General features: G+C 40.8%; 1 protein-coding gene across 4 annotated transcripts in view; it reads right to left on the bottom strand.

The window, feature by feature from the left end:
- Positions 1-24,123, bottom strand: part of CRACD (capping protein inhibiting regulator of actin dynamics) — a 132,031-nt gene that overhangs the window by 20,421 nt on the left and 87,487 nt on the right. For all 4 annotated transcript variants that reach the window (XM_055795424.1, XM_027779279.2, XM_027779277.2 and 1 more), the window contains 2 exons: positions 17,957-18,125; positions 5,373-5,508 (listed from right to left, as the gene is read on the bottom strand). In XM_055795424.1, the coding sequence (XP_055651399.1) occupies positions 5,373-5,492 (120 nt within the window). In that variant the 5' untranslated portion in view covers positions 5,493-5,508; positions 17,957-18,125. The remainder of the gene's footprint in view (positions 1-5,372; positions 5,509-17,956; positions 18,126-24,123) is intronic.

Here is a 24,123-nt window from a genome sequence, read left to right as displayed (position 1 = left end):
GGTGAGCACATACTGAGATTTTCCTTGTAAATGCTCCAGTGACTTGTGACATCTGAGGAATCTGCGGGTCAATAGCCAGTTGGGAACTTTTCTTGTATGAATTTGTTACATTGCTCTTTGAACTTTTGTAAATATTTCATTAATAACAGTGCTGTATGACAATGAGTTCTGCAGTCCAGCTATGCATAAAGAAATATTTGTTTTTTGGTTTGAAAGTGCTACTGTTTTCAACTGATACTCACACGTTCTCATGCTGTGAAAGACTGAATAATTGTCCTCTATTCATTTTCTCAATTCCACGCATGATTTCATGTATCTCTACCATATTCTGCCTCTTATAATTTCTTTTTTAGACTAAAAAACCAGTTTACATTAATTGTTCTTTCTATGGAAGTGAGTCCACTTCTTTATCCAAACAGGAAAATCTGCAGCATATCTAAACAAGCAAAACACTTCACGTAAGCAATTACAAAATAATTAAAAAATTAATAGAGCAAAACTGGAAAGCATCATGTAAGGTTATATTGGTATAGCTGGAAGCTTTAGAAAGTAAACTAGATGTAAAATTAACATGTAAACCTACTGAAAAAGAGGAAAATAAGTATTACCACAGATATTTTGTACATAAGATGCAGGAAGGGAACTATTCCACTTGCCATTGCTGGAGCAGCGTGTGATTTAGGGCACTATACTTCAAGAAAGATTTTGGGAGAATCCAGAATAGAAGGATGGTGAAGAAACAAACTGTACATGATCTAAAGAGATACATATTTACAGCAAATCCAGATGCAAATGAAGATTTCAGATACAGTGGCAATAGACCATTTACACGCTTATGTGTTAAGAACAAGACTTTCTGGAGAAGCCTGAAGATATGTACAGGATCCGTGGCATTTGTCACCCGAGTGTCTCCTTGCAGAGTACCGAAAGCAAAGCAGATGTAAGGAAGGAAAATGGAAACTCATTTCCAGGGCTTACTATGATCATAGGAAAAAGGTCTGCTCTGGAAATGCTAGAATGATTAAGAAAAAAGTGATAAATTCTGTTTATAAAGTGAAAACAATTGTCAAATATAAAGAAAACAATTAGGCTGCAGTGGCACTAGAAAATATTGGCAACAAAGAAATTAATTGTACAAAGCTGGGCAATCATGCAGTGAAAATTCACTCCTGATTCTACAAAATGCAGAGCATCAAGTTGAAAGTTAATAGCTTTGAGGTTCAGCAAAGACTTTGTAGCCTTGTTGAGATCTGGGCAATATCAAACAGAAATAACAATGGGAATGGCTGGTAGAATACAGATGTGCAATGCACAATAGGGGAAGCACCAGCTTGATAATTAGTTAAAGTACGTTAACTAACCTAAAAGAAGTAGCATCCAAAACTAAACCGTCCTTAGGTCTGACAGGAAAAAAATAACTGGGGACATTTGTCATTACAAAGCCAGGGAAATGTGAATTTAAAAAGTGGCCCTTTAGAATTTGACCAAGAAGTCTGGATTCCCAAGACGTGTTTTATCGTAATTAAAATCTGTTTAACAAATGGGTGTTTTACAAATTTACAGAGCAGAGGGTTTATTTGTTTTAAACCACATGGCCACATGAAACAGTAGCCCAGTGTTCCTCAATGCAATAAGCCATACGCCATAGCCAACCTTTAATATTTCTTGCAGCTGAGTGCCACAGCCTCATGGATGCCAGATGACCTCGTCTACTTTTGGTGACGTCAAGAGGCAGAGAACAGGCTATCGTCCTGCCCGCAGAGGCAGCAGCAGTGCCACACCACAGCGTTGTCGCAGCAAAAGGGGGATAATGGCTTCGATGCATCAAGATACTAACACTCAAAACAAGTTTCCATTTTACTCGCTACAGTTTTTGTGGGTCTGAAACAAAACCTGTCTTCTGTTCATTTCCTGACCATTTCTGACAAAAATCAGTAGTAGGAAGAAGAGTCACAGCTGCAAAATGTGAGGAAATGTATCTAACACATTGATGCAGGAAAAAAACAACCCACTTACCTATGAAAGGGAAGGGTGTAAAAACAAGCTCCCTGAGTTTCTTTCGGGTTTCTTCTGACACAGCGCTAGATTTAGATTTTAAACATTTCTTGTGTCTCATTCACAGTCCTGTACGAGAAGTAAAGCACTAGATCCAAGAAACTAAATGAGTTCAGTGTTAAGAGTACCAGTGCCCAGGTATCATCTCTTTGTAGGAGAAGGTTCAGGCTGGCTTTCTACACTGGATCTTAAAAACTAGGTAATGATAAATCTTGGCAGATCCAAAGGGCAAGGAAAAGATTGCTTTTACAACAGCAGATGGCTTGAGCCAACACAAAATAACTCCAGGGTACACAAGGGCTATAGGAGGTTAACAAGGAGTCAGGCCTTTCTCAGCCTGACTTCTAGCACACAATAAAACCTTTGAACATGACCAAATCCATTTACAGAAAGCCTGATAAGATGAATGCTGCCAATCTGAAAATCAATAAAAAGAAATTAGAGCTATTCCAGAAAGAACTAATTTACTTTGCACGCATAATCAGAAAGGAAGAATTCTTACAATAAGAAGCTGAACCAGTTCATATGCTGGCCAGCTGCCCAGGCTGCTACAGAGTTTTGCACCATGACACTACATTTTTTGTGGGTTTATCAACACACCAAAGTCAGCAGAAATGCAAGACAAAAAGAGGGAAACACTTTGGTGGTCAGCAGAATGAGATCCAGCACCATCAGTATTAAATGGCTTGTGTTTCTATTCTGATTTCAAAACCCTTTCCATCATGTTTTCAGTTGGGCTTGTAAGCAGTGCCTCTTCCAAAAAAGATTTAGGTTTTCCAGGAATGTTCTCTGTACCACCCCCAAAAAAATCCTGAAAAAGGTTAAAATTTGCAAAGCTTTTGATCTCCATTTGGAATACAGGAAGCTCAGAGCCAGCACAGGGCTCTGAATCCTGGCAACACTTCTTTACTAAGGGGAATCTTGCCAGACAAATAGAAGCTGGAAATGTTGTGCTTCCACCATGACATACAAGCCTGGGCAAAACCCACAGTAATGCTGGTGGCATAGCAATGACTTGAGACCAGGAGCTGGCCATAGCATTGGTTTTAAGGAGTGGAGCACTCTTCAGAAGAGATGACTGCCTCCTCTTGTTCCACCACTTGAAGAAATACAGAAGTTCCCAGTGGGAGTGAGCTTGCAGAAAGGGATTTCGAAGTAGATACAAGCTTCTCATAACTGTTTTTTCTGTGCTTTCTGTGACTGCAAAATCACACAGCAAACACAGTATCCTTTTAGAATACTACAGCAGAAAAAAAAGGATGGGCTATGGAGTGCATAAAACCTTCAGACAGGAATGACAGTCCCTCCCAATAACTAGTCAGACCTGAGACTCAACTGTAAGGTCAACCTAAAATGTGCAGTGGGATTTTGGCATGATCTTTTCCTAAAATTCACGGAACAGTTGCAGAAATCATGACTAGGGAAATGGGGACAGTTACATGATGGGCATCAAGTTTTGCAGATGAAAGAACTGGCCCTGGGCATGGTATAAGGAGCCTTTCTGTGGCATTATTAAAAAAAAAATAATCGATGGACATTTAGATGAATATGTAACTTTTGTGTAAACATGTATATAGAAGTGTCATTTACAGTCTATTATGCATTGCCTTTCTGATCGAACGAGTTGCTCTGGATATCACCATTAGCAGCAGAGTGGGAAAAGCTGAGTTGGGGATGTTGTAACAGGTTGGGTTGCAGCTATACTAAAATTATAAAACTAGTGTCCTTCAATTTTAAATAAAAAGGCAAGCACCCTTTTGACATCAAGCAGCTGAAACAACATTTCCCCTTAAAATACATGCAGGTTAACCACACCAAAAAAAGGCTTATGCAGAGTTCACACAAGCAAGAGCATTATCACTGGCTGTTTATTTTGTGACTTCCAAGTTGTCACCAAGTTGTGACTATTTTTGCTTTTTCTTGAGTTACCATTTACTGTGTGAAGATGGTTGTTAGCAACTGCAGTGACTGTACTTTTTATCATGTCTCTGAGCTTAGTGAAGGCAATAATTTCCATTGGGAATTATAAGGTGAGTTAGGAGTGGCTTCTCCCATTTCCTACAAAGTGAAAAATTATTCAGAGGAAAGCTTAGGTACTGAAGCCAAGACAACAGATCCAACAGATAGGAAGGGCACAGCTCCCTGCAGAAGTCAGTGGGCTTTGTATCCAAACGAGACTCAAGCATTCTGCAAGACGGGTCCAACTACATCTTTGCCCAGAGTCAGCAGTCAGTTAATATATAATGGTCTCCAGTCTGGAAAGTAGCATGCATCAAATCTACCTGACCCAGGGAAATTTAAGGTGAAAAACCAGCACAGAGAAATTGGAGCTGTCCTAGTGTGGTTTCTGCTTCAAAGTTCATCCACAGTCAGCACAGCTAATGCTGTTCAGGTGCTCTGTGTGCTGACAGCACCAGGTAGGAAAAAGGAATAATTTCATCCTGAAGGTCAGATCTGTCTACTGTGCATGACCTCTCACTCTCCAGAAAAGATGGACTGGGAGTTTATTTCGGATGTACAAGAAATCAATTAAATTTTACTAGTTAGCTATAGGGTAACGGCACTTGCACAGCATCAAAAAATTATCAGCATTTGGACAGGACATGTCAGCATCCTGAGCAATAAACTGAGACATGTTTCTGAAGGACAGCTCTTTCAAGGTCTAGAACACAGCTGGGAATCTTACAGATGTACAAGAAGTAAACCGAAGCATTAGTAAGAGCACTAATGGGACAGAGTTCTAGAAAAGAAGGGAAAGCAGGTCACATCAAACTCTTCAGAAGAAAATACCCAAATGTGTTGTTTCTGTAGTTACTTATGTGCTGTTTGCTTTGGAGAGATAAGCATTTCCACCTGTCACGAGAACGACCAAAAGGACAGGCAGAAAATGAAGGAGAAAAAAAATGCAATACATATAAAAGGATAATTAAATCAGCTTTGCAAAGAAGTCTCACTCTGCATGCCATTCCCTGCCACCAACACCACCCTCATTTTTTCACTCAATGCCATGTCTGTAGGTCTTGGGCATCAAGATCAGGACATGCCAAAACCAGGAGTTCAATTCCAGAGAGTTCCACAAGATGCAGACATTTCTGTAGATTTGCTTGCAGCATCACTTCCATACCTTTCAAGACCAAAATCTAGATCTTCTGCAGATTATCTGATTTATTCATATGTCTTTTGGCAAGACAACTTACATTGCTGAGAAACTGCCCCAAGGCTATTGGAAAATCAATCTACCTTTATCCATATTTAACACATTCTAGAGACCATTCCCCACCACTTTTTAAGTATTTTTCCCACTTAAAATTTCTTACCTGAAGAGTTTTGACTTTTCCTAAAACGTTCTCCTGTGACATTGCTTGGATGGCCTGTTCACTCTCTGTTCTCCCATCAGGTATAAAAATACTGTCATGGGAAAAAGCTCGACTGCCCATAGAATAATGGGAGGACCTGTAAAACACAGTGAAAAAGTAAATGAGCACGGCGATTAATTTATGAGAGTGACCCTTCGTGTCATAGCTGCCCTGCTGTATAGATTTTCCCACTCTTTTGCCTTCTATGTAAAAACTTTGAACATTCTCAGCAGAGATGCATCCAAACATATTCTGTTATAAAAAGTTTAACAGAGGTATACGATTCCTTCAGGCACAATTTTCCTCCTTGGAAGGACATAGAGCGGGGTGTTTTTAATAGGCGCATTGAGAAGTTCAATTGATTTTCCTTAGAAGTCTCAAATCTAAATGTTATTTTTAGGATACAGAGTAGATGATGATGATGCACACATTACCAGCTGCATATTTAAGAAAGCCTGCATTTGTGCTTAGTCCCAATGCTTGGGACCTGCTGTCATTCTTAGTCAAAGACAGCAGGTCCCAAGCAAAGGCAGCCCTATAACACAGAAAGAGGTAAAACATTCTAGCAATCTATTTCTAAAGAGTTAGCTTTAGCTCTTTTTGGCTGATTGCTTAGCTGTTTCTATCACCAGTATGATCACACTGACAATAAAATGTTATCATCAAACCCCTAAACTGATAAGAAGCATATTACACCAACCCATGTGGGTTTGAGTGTGGGTTTGAGTAGCTACAAAGAGTGAGATGCCCACGTGTTACTGTTCAACTAGGTACGGGTGCCAAGGATGAGGCTGCATCGCAATTGACCTAGTTATATGGCTCTGCTCAAAATCCACAGGTAAAGGGATTCAACAAAAAGTGATTTAATTTCTAGGAGATTTTAAAGGCTTATCAAAAAAACTAAGAACTAAAAAAAAAAAAAGGTTTGTGGGTTGCAGCTTTGGTGTTTTGGGGGCATTCTGGGGGGGGAAATGTTAGAGTTTGAAAGTCATGTTTTGTGTCACCTGGAATATTTCATGGTAAGCAGAAAGCTGGTAAAATACAAATATGTTAAAAGCCACGGTAGAAGAAAACTGAACAACCCAGAAGTCTTAAATCTCTCCTTTTAATAACCTATTGGCAACTCTATAGAACCCATTTATAGCTTCAGTAAATAAACAATCTGGAGGAAAAAAAATAGATATTTTTTTTTTATACCAATCTAACCAACACAATTTTCTATCTGTGATAAAAACATTCTAAACAAATGCAAAAGCAAGGAAGATGATACTTCCAGAGAGAGGGTTAAGTAACACAAGAAAAATGAAAACCTTACATATTTAAGAAAATCAATATCTTATCTTTTTCTCCCTTGCAAAATGTGCTAATTGTTTATAAAGTGTTCAAGATATTTCTATTCATACATTGGAAAAAAAATATCTGTTTGGAATGTACTTTTTTTCCTGGTTATTAACATAATCTTTTAAAGCAAAACCAGCAATAATTTCTTACCATGAAAGAATGTTATATAGGACTACATTAATCTTTTATAACTGATTAAATGATTGACTATTCTTGACTTTTATTACAAAATTTATTACAGGTAACCTGAATAGAATAGGAAAAAAGCCCCGCACAACCTCTCTCTCTCTCTCTCTCTCATTATAAAATACATTTGCACTCACAAAATGATCAATCCAAGCTTTTGGGGAGAACACACACCGCTCTCTGTACCGTTTCATCCTCCATGCAATCACAGACTCACTGAAAAACTATTTTTTATCCAGAATTAATATTTGAACAACATGCTTCATTTGAAACAAACCAGCACACAATCAAGTGAAAAGCTGGTCAATATTTCACAGCCATCAGTTTTAGCCGTCAAAGAGAAGGAACTTTTAACTGATGCTATATTCCATTTTAGATTTATTTTTTTTAAAGCAAAACCCACAACTAGATTGCCTTTGGCTGCTAAAGGTAAAACACATTCTTTTAGAAACCTTTTATTAGAGAAATCATAAATTATATTTTTAAATCCTCTTCTAAAAAGGTTTGTGTCCTGAATCCACACCATGATTCAGCCTGTACACAGAGCTGTGGTAAAATTGCGTGGCATAGGAATATATCTGCCTTCTTTAGCCATCCAGGAATCAGCCCATGAACCACAGTTTGAGAAATGCCCCTTAAACAGAGATGAATCCCTAGCAGGCCTGGCTTGCAGAATGAGTACTTTGACATGAAGCGGAGGGAAAGCTGGCTTTTTTCATTTAACCACTTAGGTCCAGTTGAATTGAAAGTGCCAGCATTGCATTCAGCAAGGGGCCAAAAAAGTCTGAATTCACAACCAAAACTGCACAGCACATGCAAAATTTGACAAACCAGCCCATGCCAACCCCTCCTACATTTGCATGGTTCAATATGTGAAACTGCTGCAGGTGCAGAAGGCAAGGCCAGTGGGAGTTTATTGTTTATTATTTACCTTTGAGTTGAGAGAGCTGCTGAGGATGCATAACCCAGGCCATATTGCGCTCCAGAGAAGATCCTCTCCCAAAGATTGTTCCAGCAGTTCTGTGGCCCAGATGCTTGTGGCTTTGTCTCACAGCTATTCACCATGCACATGACACCATTCTCCCCTTTTACTGTCCAGTGTGTTGGCGTCCTTATACTTAACATTAGACAGCTCATGTTTATTCCTATTGTTACAGCTAATTAGTAGGCAAGGTTTGCAATTCAGGCACCAAAGAGTTCAGTGACTTGTTTGCAAGTCATTCGCGACCTTCCTGATGAGTCTGTTAATATTCAAGTTGGGAACAGCAACCTGCAGCTTTTGAACTGAACAGGGTTTGCTAGCAGCTCAAACCTCAAAACTCCAGCTGACCAGCAGCAGGGATGCTCTGGCAGCGGGAACTGCCCAATAATCTGAGTCCCTGAAATGGGATAAAAGAGCAACTGCTGAGGTCAGTGCTAGTGGACTGCCTGGGACATGGCTGCAGATGAAAAATCTTCCCCATCATGCTACTGAGCCGAGGATGCCATCAGTGAGATGGTCTCACCTCCTGACTGAACTAATCCAATTAATCTCCTGACCGAGATACACAGTACACCAGCTTTTGGCTATGTGCAGATTTGGGTTTATGGCTAGCGTGATCAGACCTGTTAAAATGTTATTGAAAGCTTCCCTTGGGACAGCAGGTGATGTGAAACAGCTTGGGAGTACCTACGTACATCACCACTGAAATTCCGATCCTACCTTTGACAAGTGCTCACAATGGTACCAATGGCAGGTTAGGACCATGCTAAGCACGTACAGCATCTCTCTGGTGTTCTCCCATACACCAGCTGCTTTCGGTTTAGGCACTTGCTCATTACATGGCATCACACGTTTTTGGTTCATAGAGCTGAGGCCAAATATTTGAAAGCTCTTGTCCACTTTTGTTTTTCTATTAACTTGCGACCGAAACAAACACGCTCCAAATTGTCAGAACACATGAAACATTCACAAGAAACCCTGTGGTGAATTAACCCAAGACTTCTCACTACCTTATCGCCTCAAAATTCTTTGCAGATGTACTGGATATTTCAGAACTGGGTGACGGAGCGATTTTACTAGCCACATGTCCAATAACCAGTAAAAATGTTTTAAGAATTTTGCTTAAATGTCTATGTAGCCTAAAGTACATTGAAAAATTCACACATTGTAGTAACCTAGTTTCTTTTATGGGTGAGTTTAAATAGCATTTAAGGTGCTTTCCAGGGTACTTGAACTTTCTGAAAGGTCTTATTTTTACTCACTTGGAGCCCACCACCCTTTCAAATCCTCGCAGCTGAGTTTGACAGATTATATCAGAAAGATCCTTTTTCCACCTCTTTTTTTCACTTTCCTCATGTTCTACTTTCAGAAAGACTGAATTTCTTTTAAATCACAACACAGTATGAATAGTTGAGTTTCCTTCACTGCTACTACCATTCCCACCTCTGAAGTTTTCCTCAGAAGCCTATATATAATATCCTCACAATCCACATCCACAGGCTGTGCTTCAGAAAGTCCTCCCCTCAATTAAAAGTCTTGTGGACATCAAAAATGGCTTTCAATAGATACATGGTATGACAGAAACCTGGGCTGCAGTTTCAAACTGCCATATCACTTCCAAAAGAAGTGGGAAAACAGTGGCATCAGTTTATGAGCATTTCTGTTGATAATATCAACGATGACACTTCAGAGGCTGTTTGTGCTGAAAATAATTGAATCATCATCTGACTCACTTCCAGAAACCTGACTAAATTAAATGAATTATGGATGTGCTATACCAAAATACAAAGCACTTCTAGCAAACCCTTAAAGATGTTCTCTCTGAAGATGTGTTGCAACCTAAGTATCATGTTCCAGTTTCAGTTCCAAACCACAAATTTTCAAAACTAATTTTCTCATACTTGAAGCAAACTTAATTCCGTTCGTTGTCGGAGTTCTCTATGCCACACCTGTATCCTCCTTCAGATTCCTGAAGATAGGACAGAATACTTGGTTTCTTAGCAAAACTAACATACTTTTCACCTTCTTTGATTAGGACAAAATTCTTAAGAATTACTATGTTTTTGAGAATGTATGAGGTGTTCTTTGATACACATGGGCTTTAGCACAAAAAGAATGCACCAGGACATGTCTTTATCTTGAGGGCACCTCAAGAGCATAAAAGTACAGCAGACCCACCATCCCACAGGTTTTTCACAAATAACAAAAACCAGTAGTGTCAAATGGGTGTGAAATAGAGCAAGACACGGAGTACAAGGACCGTATCACATCTTGACCACGTACATGATGTAGACACATAGTCCAGGTTTAACTGTTCAGCTGTAAAGAGTTGCCTCAAATACATCTCGTGCCTAAATATGTGCCTAAATAGCTTTTTTCTGCACAAAATAAGTTTGTTTCTCAGACTCTTTGTTTAACTCAGTGCTGATAAATTCGTTCCCCTGGCAAGGGAGAACACCTTCTGTTGTATTCCAGACTTCTGGAAGATTCCCACAAAACCACAGGTAAAACAGATTACATAGATATCGGAAGTATCATAGTTCTAATGTATCTATGTATGGATTTGGCTTGCAAAAATGTCTGTGCAGTAATTCCTCTTTCCATTACTCATTCTTGCTGAGGTGTCTGCATATGCTAGGAAACTAGGAAATGTAAAACAAATCACTCACAGCAGAATGGGACCCTCCTGAGACTTCAAGAAAAACCTTACTTCTCTCCCATGATGACCAGCAAACTGATGGGTCTTTGGACCCCCATCAGCCATCCACTGCTGTGCATCATCATCTGTTTAGGATGTGATTTTCCGTCAGGTCTAGATACTCCAAGTCAGGACTGGATGAGATATCACACTTTCTCCCTTTGTCCTCTTCCCTGCATGTTGCCATCGCTTATTTTGTGCCTGCCTAATGCTTATGGTTCACATGAAACAATTCAGAGAGCTGTTCTGACTGAGTAACTACAAATAAAAACCCCAAACCAACAAAACTCAAAACCTCACACAGCTTCCTGGTTTGGCTGCGCAAACACTGACACAAGCTTCCCTGCCAGCTACATCTCCAGAATGCTGCTGGAAAGAGTCAGAGAACTACAGTTCAGACTTCCATCAGCATATACTGCTGGGGGACTGCACCCCTAAGTACATGTGCAGGGGTAATGCTGCGCAGATACAAGGCTAAGTCTACCTCAGTACTGGTGGCTATTACATTTTAGACCCTGCTTTTCTCCAGAGCTATTTCTCCTCTCAAAGATAAATGTGGTGTCTTTAGAAAGGGGATGTTTTGCTAGCAGGGAACACTAAGGTCTCAGCTTTTGCGTGATCCCATATCGGTGCCTTACTGTAGTACAGAAAAGTACCACCAATTGCCTCTTCAATGTGTCATAAATGTTCCTCCCACTCTGATATTAAAGAGTTCGAAATAGAAACTGGAAAATAAAGGGAAAGAATGAGTTGTTCTGCTCTTTCATGCTTGTAGAGACTGACTCCAAAAACATACCCGTCTCATGATCTTCACTCTTTTAGATTTCCATTAGAAACAATTCTGTAATTATTAAAGTCAACTTTTTAACATAAACCCATTTTAACACTAAAAAAAATCACAAAGCATGCAAAGTAGGAATGAATTTGTTTTACCCAGGTATTGACCCTTAGTATAATCCCTTCAAGGACATCTGAGAATCACCTCCCAGAATAGTGTCCAAGGGAAATGACAAGTGCAGTGATAAGTTGCCTTTACTTAATTTTTTGTTTTAAAATAGATACATGATTCCAGCTCTTTGCATCTCCCATTAATGTCCCCAGGGCAGCTAGAGATGAAAAACATAATTTGTATTTTCTAGTCATTCCAGAGATGCATTAATACTGTAAGAGAGGAAAATGGATCATAATCCTGAGCTGTATTTTTAGTGTCCTCTCTTTCATCTGTCATGCTGGAATGTGAGTTTTGGTTCTAACTCATGCCTGAATGGGGAATGTTGTCCATGCTGCAATATAACTCTGAGTTACAGCTGTGCTCTGACAGTGTGTCACTTCATTCCATTAACAAACCCATGAACACAGTCCTTGCAAGCTAAACAGGCAAAAGGGAGACTTTTTTAGCAGGGTAGTTGAAGGATTCTTTTGTATAAAGTAAACTTAGAGATCGTTTCTGTGCTCAGTCCAAAGATATATCCATATCACCTTCAGGGACTGCTGCACCTCAGGGCACTAACTCTAGCAAAACGTCACAGTCCTATTGTTACAACCCACCAGAGCCCCTCTGATGCCAATGACCTGTTTTGCAGCCTCTCTGTTAGTAATCCTGCTCATTTCAAAGACATCATACAACGTTATCTCATAAAAAGCTCCCATTTGGTGTCATCATGGGTTCTGTAACCTATGAACTTACCGTAAAGTTCCTGATGCATTTTGAATACATGCTAATAATCTAACTAAAATCGTGTTAATTAAGGGCATAAGAAGTAATCATGGGAAGTATCAAGGCCCTGAGTGCACTAATAAGCTGTAACATCCCTGACCAGCCTTATCTAGGGACCTCTACCCGCACGCATGTGTCCACAAGCTTTATTTAAGATCACAGTTGAGGCTTTGGTCCCTGCCTGAGCTATGCTGGAGGAGTTCTGGACTCTCACAACTGTGCCTGGTCACGAAGCATCTCGATCCAGCCTTCAATTTGCAGACGGATTTCCTGGCCTGCCCTTGCTCCTACCTTCGCAAATGTGGACCTGCTGTGTGATCAGTGGATCTGATCCTGACCTACAGAATGACTTTCTTTCTCAGTCTCAGACCTGCCTTATCATCCAGGTATCACCTTATCTGTGCTTCTGGTTGGACCTGGCCAGCATCTGTCCTTCTTGCCTTGTGTAGATACTGTGTGACTGGGCCCTGGGCAGCAAAGCCTCTACGCTGCTGTGGGATACCCCTTGGTGCTCCCCTTGCCTTCCTTCAGGGACCAGCCCTGCCCTTGCTGCTGTCAGTCAAGAAGGTAATGATGTGGGACTAGACAGTTCTTGGCACATTAATTTTATGTAATTATTCACCACATTGTCTGATTTCAGAAAGCCTCAGTATGCAGAGCAAAGAAAAGCATCTTTCTAGCTTCCAGTGATTCTGCAAGTGAATCCCTAACGCAGTTTGAGGACTGTGGTCAATTCACCAGTTATCATAGAAATATGTAGACTAGCCTAAATAGTAGTAGACTAGTAGTAGACTCTAGATGGTCAAACTTTCACACTTGACCCGGCAATCCATTGCATGCGTCACTATTCTATGAAATAGCAGCAAATGTTTGTGAAAAGTCTAAGTTAGCCTTGGCAGGAAGAAGTGCTATGTAGCCTATAAGGAAGGAAAGGAAGAGGAAATAAGACAGTACATTATACTACAGGTGACAATTCTGCTTGCCCTAGACCTCACCAGCTGCTGAAAAGACAGTTGCCATGCAGTATCTGGAAGGAAATAAAGTATGTGATCATTAGAGGGGGAATGCAATGAAAACATCTGAAACAGAGGCAAGGGGGAGGACAAGTGGACAGTAAGGCAACCTAACCTTTCATGGAGACTAAAGCAAGACAGCATATGTGGTGGAAGAAGTGAAGACCGGAGTATAAAAAGTTCTGGGATTACTGGAGCGAAAATGAAGTTAGTCATGATCAGGGCCAAGGACAAGAATGAAAAAGGAGACATAAAAGGAGAGTGGGACCTGGTATAAAAGGTTGAAGAGTTGCAGAGACAAACCCTGTTGAAGACTTCTCAGGATCATATACAAACTACAACATACCTACATACAGCATAGATATTGAGGCATCTTTGCACTCCGGTAGTGTGTTTTTTTTTAAAAAGCAAACCAAAAAATGGCAAGCTGATGGCATTTAGTGCAAATTTGTAGTAAGTGATAAAATTGCAACAAGCAGTGAAAAGTCCTAGCTCACATACCTGAGAAGAGAGCTTTTGGAGCACAAAGGCTTAAGCAAGTTGCTAATAAGAGGGAGAAAGGCAAGAGCTGAGGTATCAAGAAAGGGTCAGATCACCAAAAGCCCTGAGCATGGTGCTAGTCTTATGTCTTCTGTTCTGTCAAGACACCCGGGACCATTTCAGAAAAGCTTTGCCCACTCCTCCACCCTGACCACAAGCCACTCGGGACACAGCAGGAATGGCCACTCCTAAGGTGGTTGTGGCTCCTATTGCTGTGCTGCTCAGCTGCAGTGTGAATTACAGAAAAGGTGAAACAACTCTAATTTCACCAAAACCTGTACTGAATCCTATAAAAAGATCCAGGCAAATAAACTGAAGAGAGCAAAGCTGCTCTTTGCTACAACCTTTTCCATCCTGGAATACCCCGTTGTTCCCACAACAGACCTCACTACCCAGAAATAAGAAACTTGTTCTACACAGATCCGTGTCAATCCAAGCATGCTTTGTTTCTAAAAGTCTTACAATGGACATATGTTGCTTTGCTGTGCTTGGGCTTGAAGAGCTATTTACTGAAATCAGGGTGCTGCCGAGATGAAGTCTCTAGGAGAAGGTGGACACTGAGAACCACTGCACCAAGGTGGTCCCACTGGAGTCAGGAAGGTGCTCAAAATGAGGCACTTACAAAGGAAATTGGGAGACTGACAAAAGCCAATTACAGAAATCAGGCTAATAAGGCAAAAGGAAAAAAATAAAATGCCCAGCATATAAAAATTGGATGTGACAGAGAGAAGACATCTTGGGAGCTCCTTGAAGCTGCAAGCGGGTAGACGGATCACTTTTATACTCTTGGTCTAGATTACTTCATACAGAACTGCCCGATGCTGCAAATAAAGGGGTCCCATTTCATGGACAGGGACATTCAAGAGGCTGAAGTTTGCTGAGAGACTTTTCCCTGGAAGAAGATCAGTGTTGTCACACTTGAGTCTTAAAGACCTGGCAGGTCTGATTCCAGGTCCTTTGAAATATTGCATTCAGCCCAAGTACAGGCACTCTACTGTACCCTCTGCACGAAAAATCTAATTCCCTGCTGCCTCTGCACATCAACCCAGAATGACAAACTTCTCACAGGGCACTACACAGGTGCCCTTTCAGGTATATCCTCACAATACTTGCTTAGTGTCAACTGTGACAAATAAAACAAATATAAAATCTTATAAAGTGCCAAATCATAGCCTCAGAACAGAAGCTTCTGGAGACTTTCGCGAAGCTCCACAAACACAACTTGTCTTGTAATAAGCACTTCTGTCTTCCAGCTCATAAAGTTAGACAGAAAGTTAATGAATACAGTTTTAACTTTGTAAAGTCAAGAAGGGCAATATAAAAGTGGGAAAAGGAATTCCAGTCTCTCATAAGGCAGGGCGAGACAAATTGCAGTAGGAAACCTCCCACCTGGGAATTGCAAAACAACATGGATGAATAAATAGGTTGAAGCGTGCATACATCAGGATACTGAGCAAGTTATTTGCATCTGATGAGTCCAGGAGTAAGAAAGGATGGACAGGCAGATCTCTCAAGCTGCTTCCAACTCAGCTAGTCAATCTACACCATATGCAGATTACCTAAATTGCTCCTGGTATATCTGCATCACCCGGTTGGCACAGTCTCCATTAGAGATTCAGGCATTAGCGCTGATCAGGCTTGTAAGCCAATACAGCACACAGTGAAATACTAGCTTAGGTCTTGGAAGCAATACAGATGTCTTATTTAGCCTAAACTCATTTATTTGCTTGCCTCTGCCTCCCTGAAGCAGAATCCTCCCTTAATATCTTTAAAAATAACAACATCCTCTCCCTCAAACAAAACAAAGAGTCCACATGAAACATCTACAGATAACAAATTAATGTACTTTACAGGTTGCTGAAGAAATATAGCTCTGTTAAAGGGACGGGAGCACCCCTGAACTTTTGCTGCAAAAATTTATTAAGCTTCTATAAATATACGGTCCTTGTACATTCTTGAAGAGTTTGAAGCAAATGGTTTGAAACTACTTGGGATGTTGGTTATATAAATATACTACTAGTTATTGGTATTTGCTCTATTCTATTTCTATATGAGTAGTGGAAGGTATGGAAATATATCTGCTGTTAGACAACTTGTAAATAGCTACGTATATTATTTTACTTAGCCTATTTCACATTCAATTCATAAACATTTGAAATTATACTAAAGGCAAAAAAATATAATGGACAGAAGTCATGCTGCTGAAAACATAAAGGAGTGGCAAAACTAAGCTCCCCAAAGCAATCTAATGCACTGCACGGAACATCCATGTTTGTTGTAAGATGAGCAACATGATAAACACTACCTGCAAACTGGAAATGATTATCAAATCCCAACCACGTTTGCACCATGAAGCCTGACAGGACAAACAGAGTTTTGACTGAGTATTTCTACCAGGCTAAAACAGAAGAACCTCTCACAAATCACAGGCACAGAAAGAAATGTTCCACTTGAGAGGAGATGTGGGACCCTTCACGTTTGCTAATCCCCTGTGACTGAAATTGTATAGCCTGATTTATTCTACCACAGGCTTACATTTAATGACTTTATTAAATAGAAAAATTAATACGTTTAAAAATGCAAGTGTTTAACAGTCTCACAAGGGTCTGCTTCACCGTTAGAAGAACAGCAGAAGTTCCCGTATCACTGTTTCTGGGCACAGCACTGCACTTTCAGTTACTCTGAATGGGAAACCCCTGAGAGTGAGATGATGCCCTTTGTTTTGCTCTTGTTCATCAGTTTACTCCTAAGGCAAAAGGCACTGTAACTTCCTACAGTCTCAGCATCATGCACACAGGTAATGCAATGCAATAGCAGTCAGTCACAGCTCCATTTACAGTGTGGCTATGCTCAGTCTTGATTTTCTGAAAAGCTGGGACAGGCAAAAGAGGTGTACAAGATTGCACTGCAGAAACCAAAGATGGAACCTGGAACTTACAGAATTTCAACAAACAAACAATCCAAAACCAAAAAAATCCAGAAGCTTACAAAAAAATATATCTTTTTAAAAAAAAATCACATATTCACAGCTACGATTTTGCACCACTGAAAATACTGTGCAGTGTGATGTTTCTGATAGATTTCTTTCTTGGGCAGAGGGATTTGGTATGTTTTTTTGATACTCTCAGATTTCTTAGTTACTTTCAGATACTCACTCCCCAGCGCAAACAGGTCCTTTTTTCCCAAAGAAGCAGGCTTTGACCAGAAGTCAACTAATCTCTCTGAGACTTTCAGTCAGAAAGTGAAATAAGTATTACTGACCCAATTAGTTTGTGCATCTGGTCTTGGTTTTTTTTGTTGTTGTTGGGGTGGTTTGTTTTTTTTATTTTTGTTTTGGATTTTTGTTTGCTTGGTTTTTTGTTTTTCTTCTGTTCTGTTCCTAGTTAAGAGATTGCTGACGATAACTCTGCAGTTCCTTTCTCCCACCATTTCTACACAAAATTCTCATGCTGTCTTTCTGTCATCCTCTCTTGCCACTGGAATATGATCTGATTTCCAGGTGCCTCTCTCCCCTCTCTTCCTTCTTCTACTATACATTCAAATCAGATCAGAATAAAAGCAGCCTGTTTGTTGACCCCAATTACAATGCAAAAAGTATCCCTTTTTGATTGATTTGAGACACTGAAAGAGGATGTGTCTGTCCTGACCCAGAGATAGCACCTCAGAGGGAAAAGTACACAAGAAAGTATCTGTAGCAGCCAGTTCAAGTTTCCCTTTTCCCAGTTTTAAAAACACATCTGCCATTAATACCTCTGCTCAGGTGATCGCCATGGAGTTCTGTTAAATCACTGAGCTGGATTCAAATTCATTTCTGCTTCACCCTGGGATTTCTTTTCTTGCAGACCGGCACACGTACCCAATTAGTGACGCATGCAAGAAGCAAGACCTTGAGGTCTATGGCAGCAGGTGTCACATTCAAAGGAGGGACTGAGATGCACATGCTTCCTAAAAAGCAGTGTACAACTTGATACCACTCAGCAGAAGCCGAATTTAAATTTAATTCCGTTAGAAGCAGGGAGGACAAGCCTTGTGTTCGCATGGGCTGGCAGCAGCCCCGCGTGCGCTTACCTCAGACCACCGTTTGGCTCTTCGTCAGAGGAGAAGGTGCCATTGCAGACGTTGCCGAAGGAGTGGCTGGGCTTCAGTTTGGCTTCCTCGCAGTCTGAAATGGGCTCTCTTTTCTTCCTCTTGCTGAAGAGCTTCTTGAAAGGCTGGAATTTGCCTGCTTTTTTCTTGTCTGCGGATTACAAGACAAACAGGCGCAGGGCTGAGGGACGCGGCTCGCGAGCATGCACCGCAGCAGCAGGTTCAAAGGAAGAATGAGGTCAAAGAGCAAGTCACCAGCCTGAAGCAGCCCGGCGCTTGCAATGTAAATGCAGGGCTGCCACTTGCTGTTGACACGTCATACTGACACAGCAAAGGTAAGAGCATTAAAACATCTGCTCGTGGGTTTAAGGATCTGCTTGGAGGTGTCAGTGCAAGCCAAATGTTTGGATGAAGAGAAAGGATAATTTTCCAGAGCCAGAATATAATGCTGAGGTTCATTTTTTGGCTTTATACCACACACTTTTGACCTTTTCACCAAAAGACAAGCACTGCTTTGGTCACCCCACTTTGGTAGGTGCTGGATCCGTTGCCTTGAATTAAAAGCATTTGAACACAACCAGCTGTATTTCACTTATGTAGCCTCATAAACAGACAAGTCAATTTACATATGAACAAAGAGAACAGGATAAAGTTCTGTTGGTTTGCTGGTGGGTTACTTCAATAAACATCCAGCTTTATATCAGCATTGTTCTGACTTTTTTTTTCCCCCAAGTAACTGAGATCAGAATTTGACCAAGCATTTCTTCCTTGAGACACTTAAATTTTAAAAGCTCCGCCAAAAAAAGCACAGCAAAAAGACAAAACAGACATGAGACAGGAACAAAAAATAAAAGTTAACCAGAAAAAAAACATTAACTTTTTTTTCCACCAAAGGCTGAAGAAAATAAAAGTAGCGTCAAACTACTTTCCCCACATCTACTGAAAAGTACCAAGAGTTTCCTGTTAACTATTGCCAAGAAAGGGTTTTCTGAGGGCTGTGATGCACCAAAGAATTTCTAAAACACCATAACTGTCAAAGAACTTAATTTCTTTTCTGCTTCTACTTAATTTTTGCATTGAATCTACTGAAAACTGGCTTTTTTTTTTTTTTTTAAGAAAAGAACCACACAACTTTTCTCTTCCTATCACAACCCAGTTTGAGAAGCATCATATTGTACTGGTGACAAATATCTTCATAAGCTATTTAAATCCCTGTATGTGCTTTTCTTGCAGGCTGTGTGTATACGCACTGCCTCAGCATGCTCTACTCTTCTACGAGCCGTTGCTGAGCTGAAAGCAGAAATTCTGGTTGCAAAGTATGTAGAGGCCTGTGTAGGAACACTTGCCCAGGAAACATGAAAAACCTTTTGTAGGCCAACAGTACTTTTCAATACCACATCAGGTTTTACACTCTACTCTGCTATAGCTGTATATGGCAAGGCCACATCGGGGTAACACCTCTTTGTAGTTGCTAGAGGCATAACTACAGGGTAGTTAGAGAGAGAAAATGTACCCAAGCACAACGTGATCTGGCTGCTTCCAGTGACAAGTGGTTTCCAAACTAGCATGGCGCCAATGAGCCCGAATTGAACCCAGGGGTGGAATCAAACTTACACAAAGAGCCAGAAAGCTACATTTTGTGAATCCATCTGTACCTGATTGTGGATGAAGTAGAAAACCTAGCCTGAAATTATAATGTCAAAGATGCAACAGATAGCAATTCTGCATTTCCTTTACAGATCCCTGAGAAGTTTACACCGCTGTCATTCTTCTCATTGGGCTGTCAAGATACACAGCATTTCTGCTACTTCATTAAGACAACCAGGCATCCCAGTAGCAGCATGAAAATAAAAAGCTGAATTATGAACCTCAAATTCAGGCCCAGCATTAGACTTTTTTGATCCAGATCACTGACCCACAATGAGCAGATAAGAAAATCAACAACCACGGAGACAGCAGTTTTACCAGCACAGAAGAAAAAGGGGTACAGGGGTCTGCGCTCCCTGTCCCCTAGCTCTGCTTTCTATAAGCTGACCAACTTGCATCTCCAGCCACACCAATTGCTTGCTGCTCAATTCTGACTTTAGAGAAATATGTTCTTACACAAAGCCCCCAACAGACAGTCAGGCAGTCGCGCAGAGAAAGAGAGGAATTATTGCTCTAGGCCACAGCTGCCCCAACACTTCATGCACTTCAGAGACTGCCTGTAAAAACTCATAAATCAAACGACAGAGCATACAGGAGAGAAAGCATCAGTACCAGACACAAGACCGGGTGCAAGAGCTGTTTCTCCACAGTTCCCACCTTGCCTTCTTCCTCAGTCTTCTTTGAAAAGGAAGGCTGCGTGATGCCATTTCTGCTGGTTAATCCAATTTACTGCATAAATCAATTCAACTAAAGCTTTTTAAAAAAAGGTTCTCACTGTGTCATTCATCCACACTGCTCTTGCCTCCTCCTCTTTTGGAGGTCTTCAGATATAACTGTGAATTACCTCAACTCAAAATCTACTGCACTGATTCACCAACTATGAATCTAGGTGTTGGACAAATAAGACAGGTCAACACAGCTGTCATTTCATCAAAATGGGTGAGAGCCAACATGGTTATCTCCAGCCAAGATCTGCTTTTCTCCATGTGATTTAATATACCCCTTAGCTGTTTCCCTGCTCCATACCCCATCATCACAGTTGTCACATTACTAAGTGTGAATTCTTTAAATCAGGCTTCGTGACTCATTGCAAAACTGATGAACAACCTTCCCTGTACAGGCTGTACACGCTATTCCACATCCTACCAGTGCAGAGAAAAGGAGCAGCCAGCCCTTCCAGGTTTCTAAGGAGGCAATGCCTGACCACTAAGACAAAAATCTATTTATGTAAATTTTTTGCAAGATGTTATGGAGGAAGATGTGGGATGATAGCACCTACAGGGTAAAATGCTTCCTATAACAGTAAAACAAGTACAAAAAGGAACCCAAACATTGGCAATACAACAGACAATGCCCTGCACAGAAGCTTTTTGAGTCTCTAATGCTAGAGCTCAAACATGACTCATCCCTCCTGTCTGTCTATACTGCTGAAAGAAAAAAAAAATAGGATAGGATAGGCTGAAGGCTGGAGCACCCAGTGCTGTCAACTTGTGTCAAGGACAATTGCTGAGATAGCCAGGAAGCAAGTCTGCTTACATGGGCCATTTGCTTCTCTCCTTAATCACTCAAATGGGAACCCTACAGATCCAGCCCCAGGAGAACACGGGGAATCAGCAATTAAAGTATTTTCCTGTCTGTTTGGCAAGCCTCTCTTTTTCAAATCGCTGTAAACAGTTACCAGGAAATCAGTATTGAATCACAGAAAAACATGAGGTGTGAAGGCGACAGATAAACAAGGTTGGATACGCTAGCTAGAATAACACAGCACATATGGTAAACGCTCCCTTCTCAGCTTATTCCAGAAGAGTAGCTGAGCAGATTAGAATAATCTTTAACCTGTCATGTAATTTGTCAGCTGCATAAAGACATGCAGTGCCTAACACAGAGCCAGTTAAAGTGGAGAGCATCGGCATCGTGAAGGCAGCACGTGGTCCCTCCACTCCCAATGACAGCGGGGAGACCGATAGGAGCAGCTACTCCTCTCACACTCTCTTTCACTCTAGGGTGCTTCTCAAGAAAGATAAAAGGTGGGTGCAATGGGCTTCATTGCTGGTAAATCAGGCACAGCCTTCGGACTCCAGCTGGCAAAGTCTTAGCAACGCACCAGCTGACGAATTCCCATAAAATAGCTTGCAGTTAAATTGCTCAAATGTCACCCAAATCCATATGGATTCCTAGGCTGTAATGCCTTCAAAAACTGCACAAAACCCTCAACAGAAGCACAGGTCAAATAAAGATTTAACTATTACGCTTACATAGGGAAGAGATCTAAATGACTGGAAAGAAAGTGAGTAATGTATCCTAAGCAACAGGCACAATGTGGGTGTGTGTGAGGCTATGCTGCTGGATGGGACCACACCACTGGAAACATCTGAAAAATAATTTTCAAGCAAAGCAAGCTTCACACAAGAAACAGAAAGTCTCAAATAATTATCAAAGAGACACCTAAATATCTAACTAGGTTTTGGTTCCTTGCAGCTTTTACTCCTTGCTGGGGTGCTGGGGGCACTCACAGTCACGTGGGTGAGAAAACCTTCAGGGAGAAACCTCTCCAAGCAGAGGTGACCAAGAAAATGCTGGTGGGTAGGAAGATGATCGTTGAGGGAAAAAATAAATAAAAGCAGGATTTATAGTGACTTCTTAAAGTTGAAGTTACATTTGGCCAAGATTGTTCAAAACCTCGGGTTTTCAATGGGATTTGCGGAGATTTAACAGACATTTGCTCATTATGTAAAATGCAGCACCCGTCTGTATTACTGTATTATCTGTAGTATGAGATATTGCACAGGAGTTGTCTGCAAAATAATGTGTTCCTTGTTAGTGAATTTAATGGGTATAAAATATGGTGTAATAGGCTAGATTAATGAGGATATGAATTATTAAATCAAACAGGAATTTCTATAAAGAATTTAGAGAATGGAAATCCACACGCACACAGCATTAAGAACTGCATGGCAGGGAGAGGGCAGGCGCGTTACTGGGCTGCAGGCACAATACAGCAGCCAAGTCAGAAAAGGGAATTAAAGAACACTGTTAAGAGGGCAAATTGACTGACATCTCTAATCACATCTCTACAGCAGAAAAAGGCTGTTATGATGTACATTGCCAGTATCAGTAATAAAACACTCTGCCTTGATTTTAAGCTAATGGTATGCTTATTCATGCTCTTTTTAAAATAACAGGATAGCCACTACCACTGCCCTGTTGAGCCCTGGACTGGCCGTGCATTTGCACAAACAACTTTGCTGTTCAGCTCCTCACCAAAAAAAGCCGTTCTGGCTCCCCCTGCCCAGTCTTTTCTCATAGGGCAGAGCTTACCCAGTAAACTGGGATCCGCACTTGCCTCCAGCTTTCCCACCCACTCCACATCTTAGTATATCTATTTCTGTGAGTCCCCAGAGATGTTCAGTTATTACTGATACATTTATGTTCAGAGCTGGGAGCAATGCTCCCCAGAGAGGTGTCTCCACTCCTCCAGGAAAGGGAAACAAATTGTTTGGGAGTGAGAAGGAAGGCAAACTTTGCTCTGCCTAACCACATTCCCACAATTCAGAATAGGTGTGAGCTCCTGTAGCTATTGTAGCTCATCAGATTTCACAGGGGAAGTTGGTCTCTGAACGTTTTCTGCCTCCATGACCCACCCTCAGTCCATTGCCCTCCCTTCCATAGGCAGCTAAAAAGAAAGCTGGGGCTGATAGATGGACATGGGGCAGATACACAAAGGAGGCACAAACACCAAAGAACCTAAGGAAACATTTAACATAACAACAAAGATTGATATTAAAAAAGATTGATGCTCAGATTCAATAACGTAACCTCCCAGCAATGAGTTCAACTGTGTGAGACAGTTAGTGACAGCACATAACGCTCGTAAAGTAGGCAGTATGCAATAGTCCCATGCTGACAGAGATAAGACGAAATAATATGACCAGAGATGAAATCAATACCTGAGAAACAGTAAATGAAAACAAGATTGAGAGAGATCAAGGGCAACAAATTGGTGCAGCCACAATAGCCTCATGAAACACCTAGGCAAAGCAAAGGAAAAATAGCATGCCAATGCTTGCCTGTTTTTCCAAGGGTATCAAGTGATCTTATAAGAGATACAATTTCTTGCAAACCTTGTCCCACAGAGATGATGAGGCATTCTTGGATTACCTGATATAAACTAGTAATACTACCTAAAGTATCCATAACACACAGCCAGAACCAATCTTACTTTTCAGAAACGTCTATTTTCCCTTGCCACCTGCAGAAGCAAAAACATTTCCATAAACAACAGCCCATTTTCTGATTTTTCTTTCTCCCAAAGACTGTACCTTTCAAAGAAACCGTACATAGCTGAGACAGTCAGCTTTTAGGAAATATATATGAATCAGCATAATAGAGTTTATTGATGTTCGGACACCATATAATATGCTTTTATCATCCAGAGCAAGGCAAGAACTATTTCAACACTTCTCTTGACACAACAAGGAAGTAACAGGGAAAGTAAAACCTTA

Source organism: Falco peregrinus, chromosome 2, assembly GCF_023634155.1.
Source record: "Falco peregrinus isolate bFalPer1 chromosome 2, bFalPer1.pri, whole genome shotgun sequence".
NCBI lineage: Eukaryota > Metazoa > Chordata > Aves > Falconiformes > Falconidae > Falco > Falco peregrinus.
Note: the sequence above shows the minus strand (reverse complement) of the source record. Positions and strands in the feature narration are given on the sequence as shown.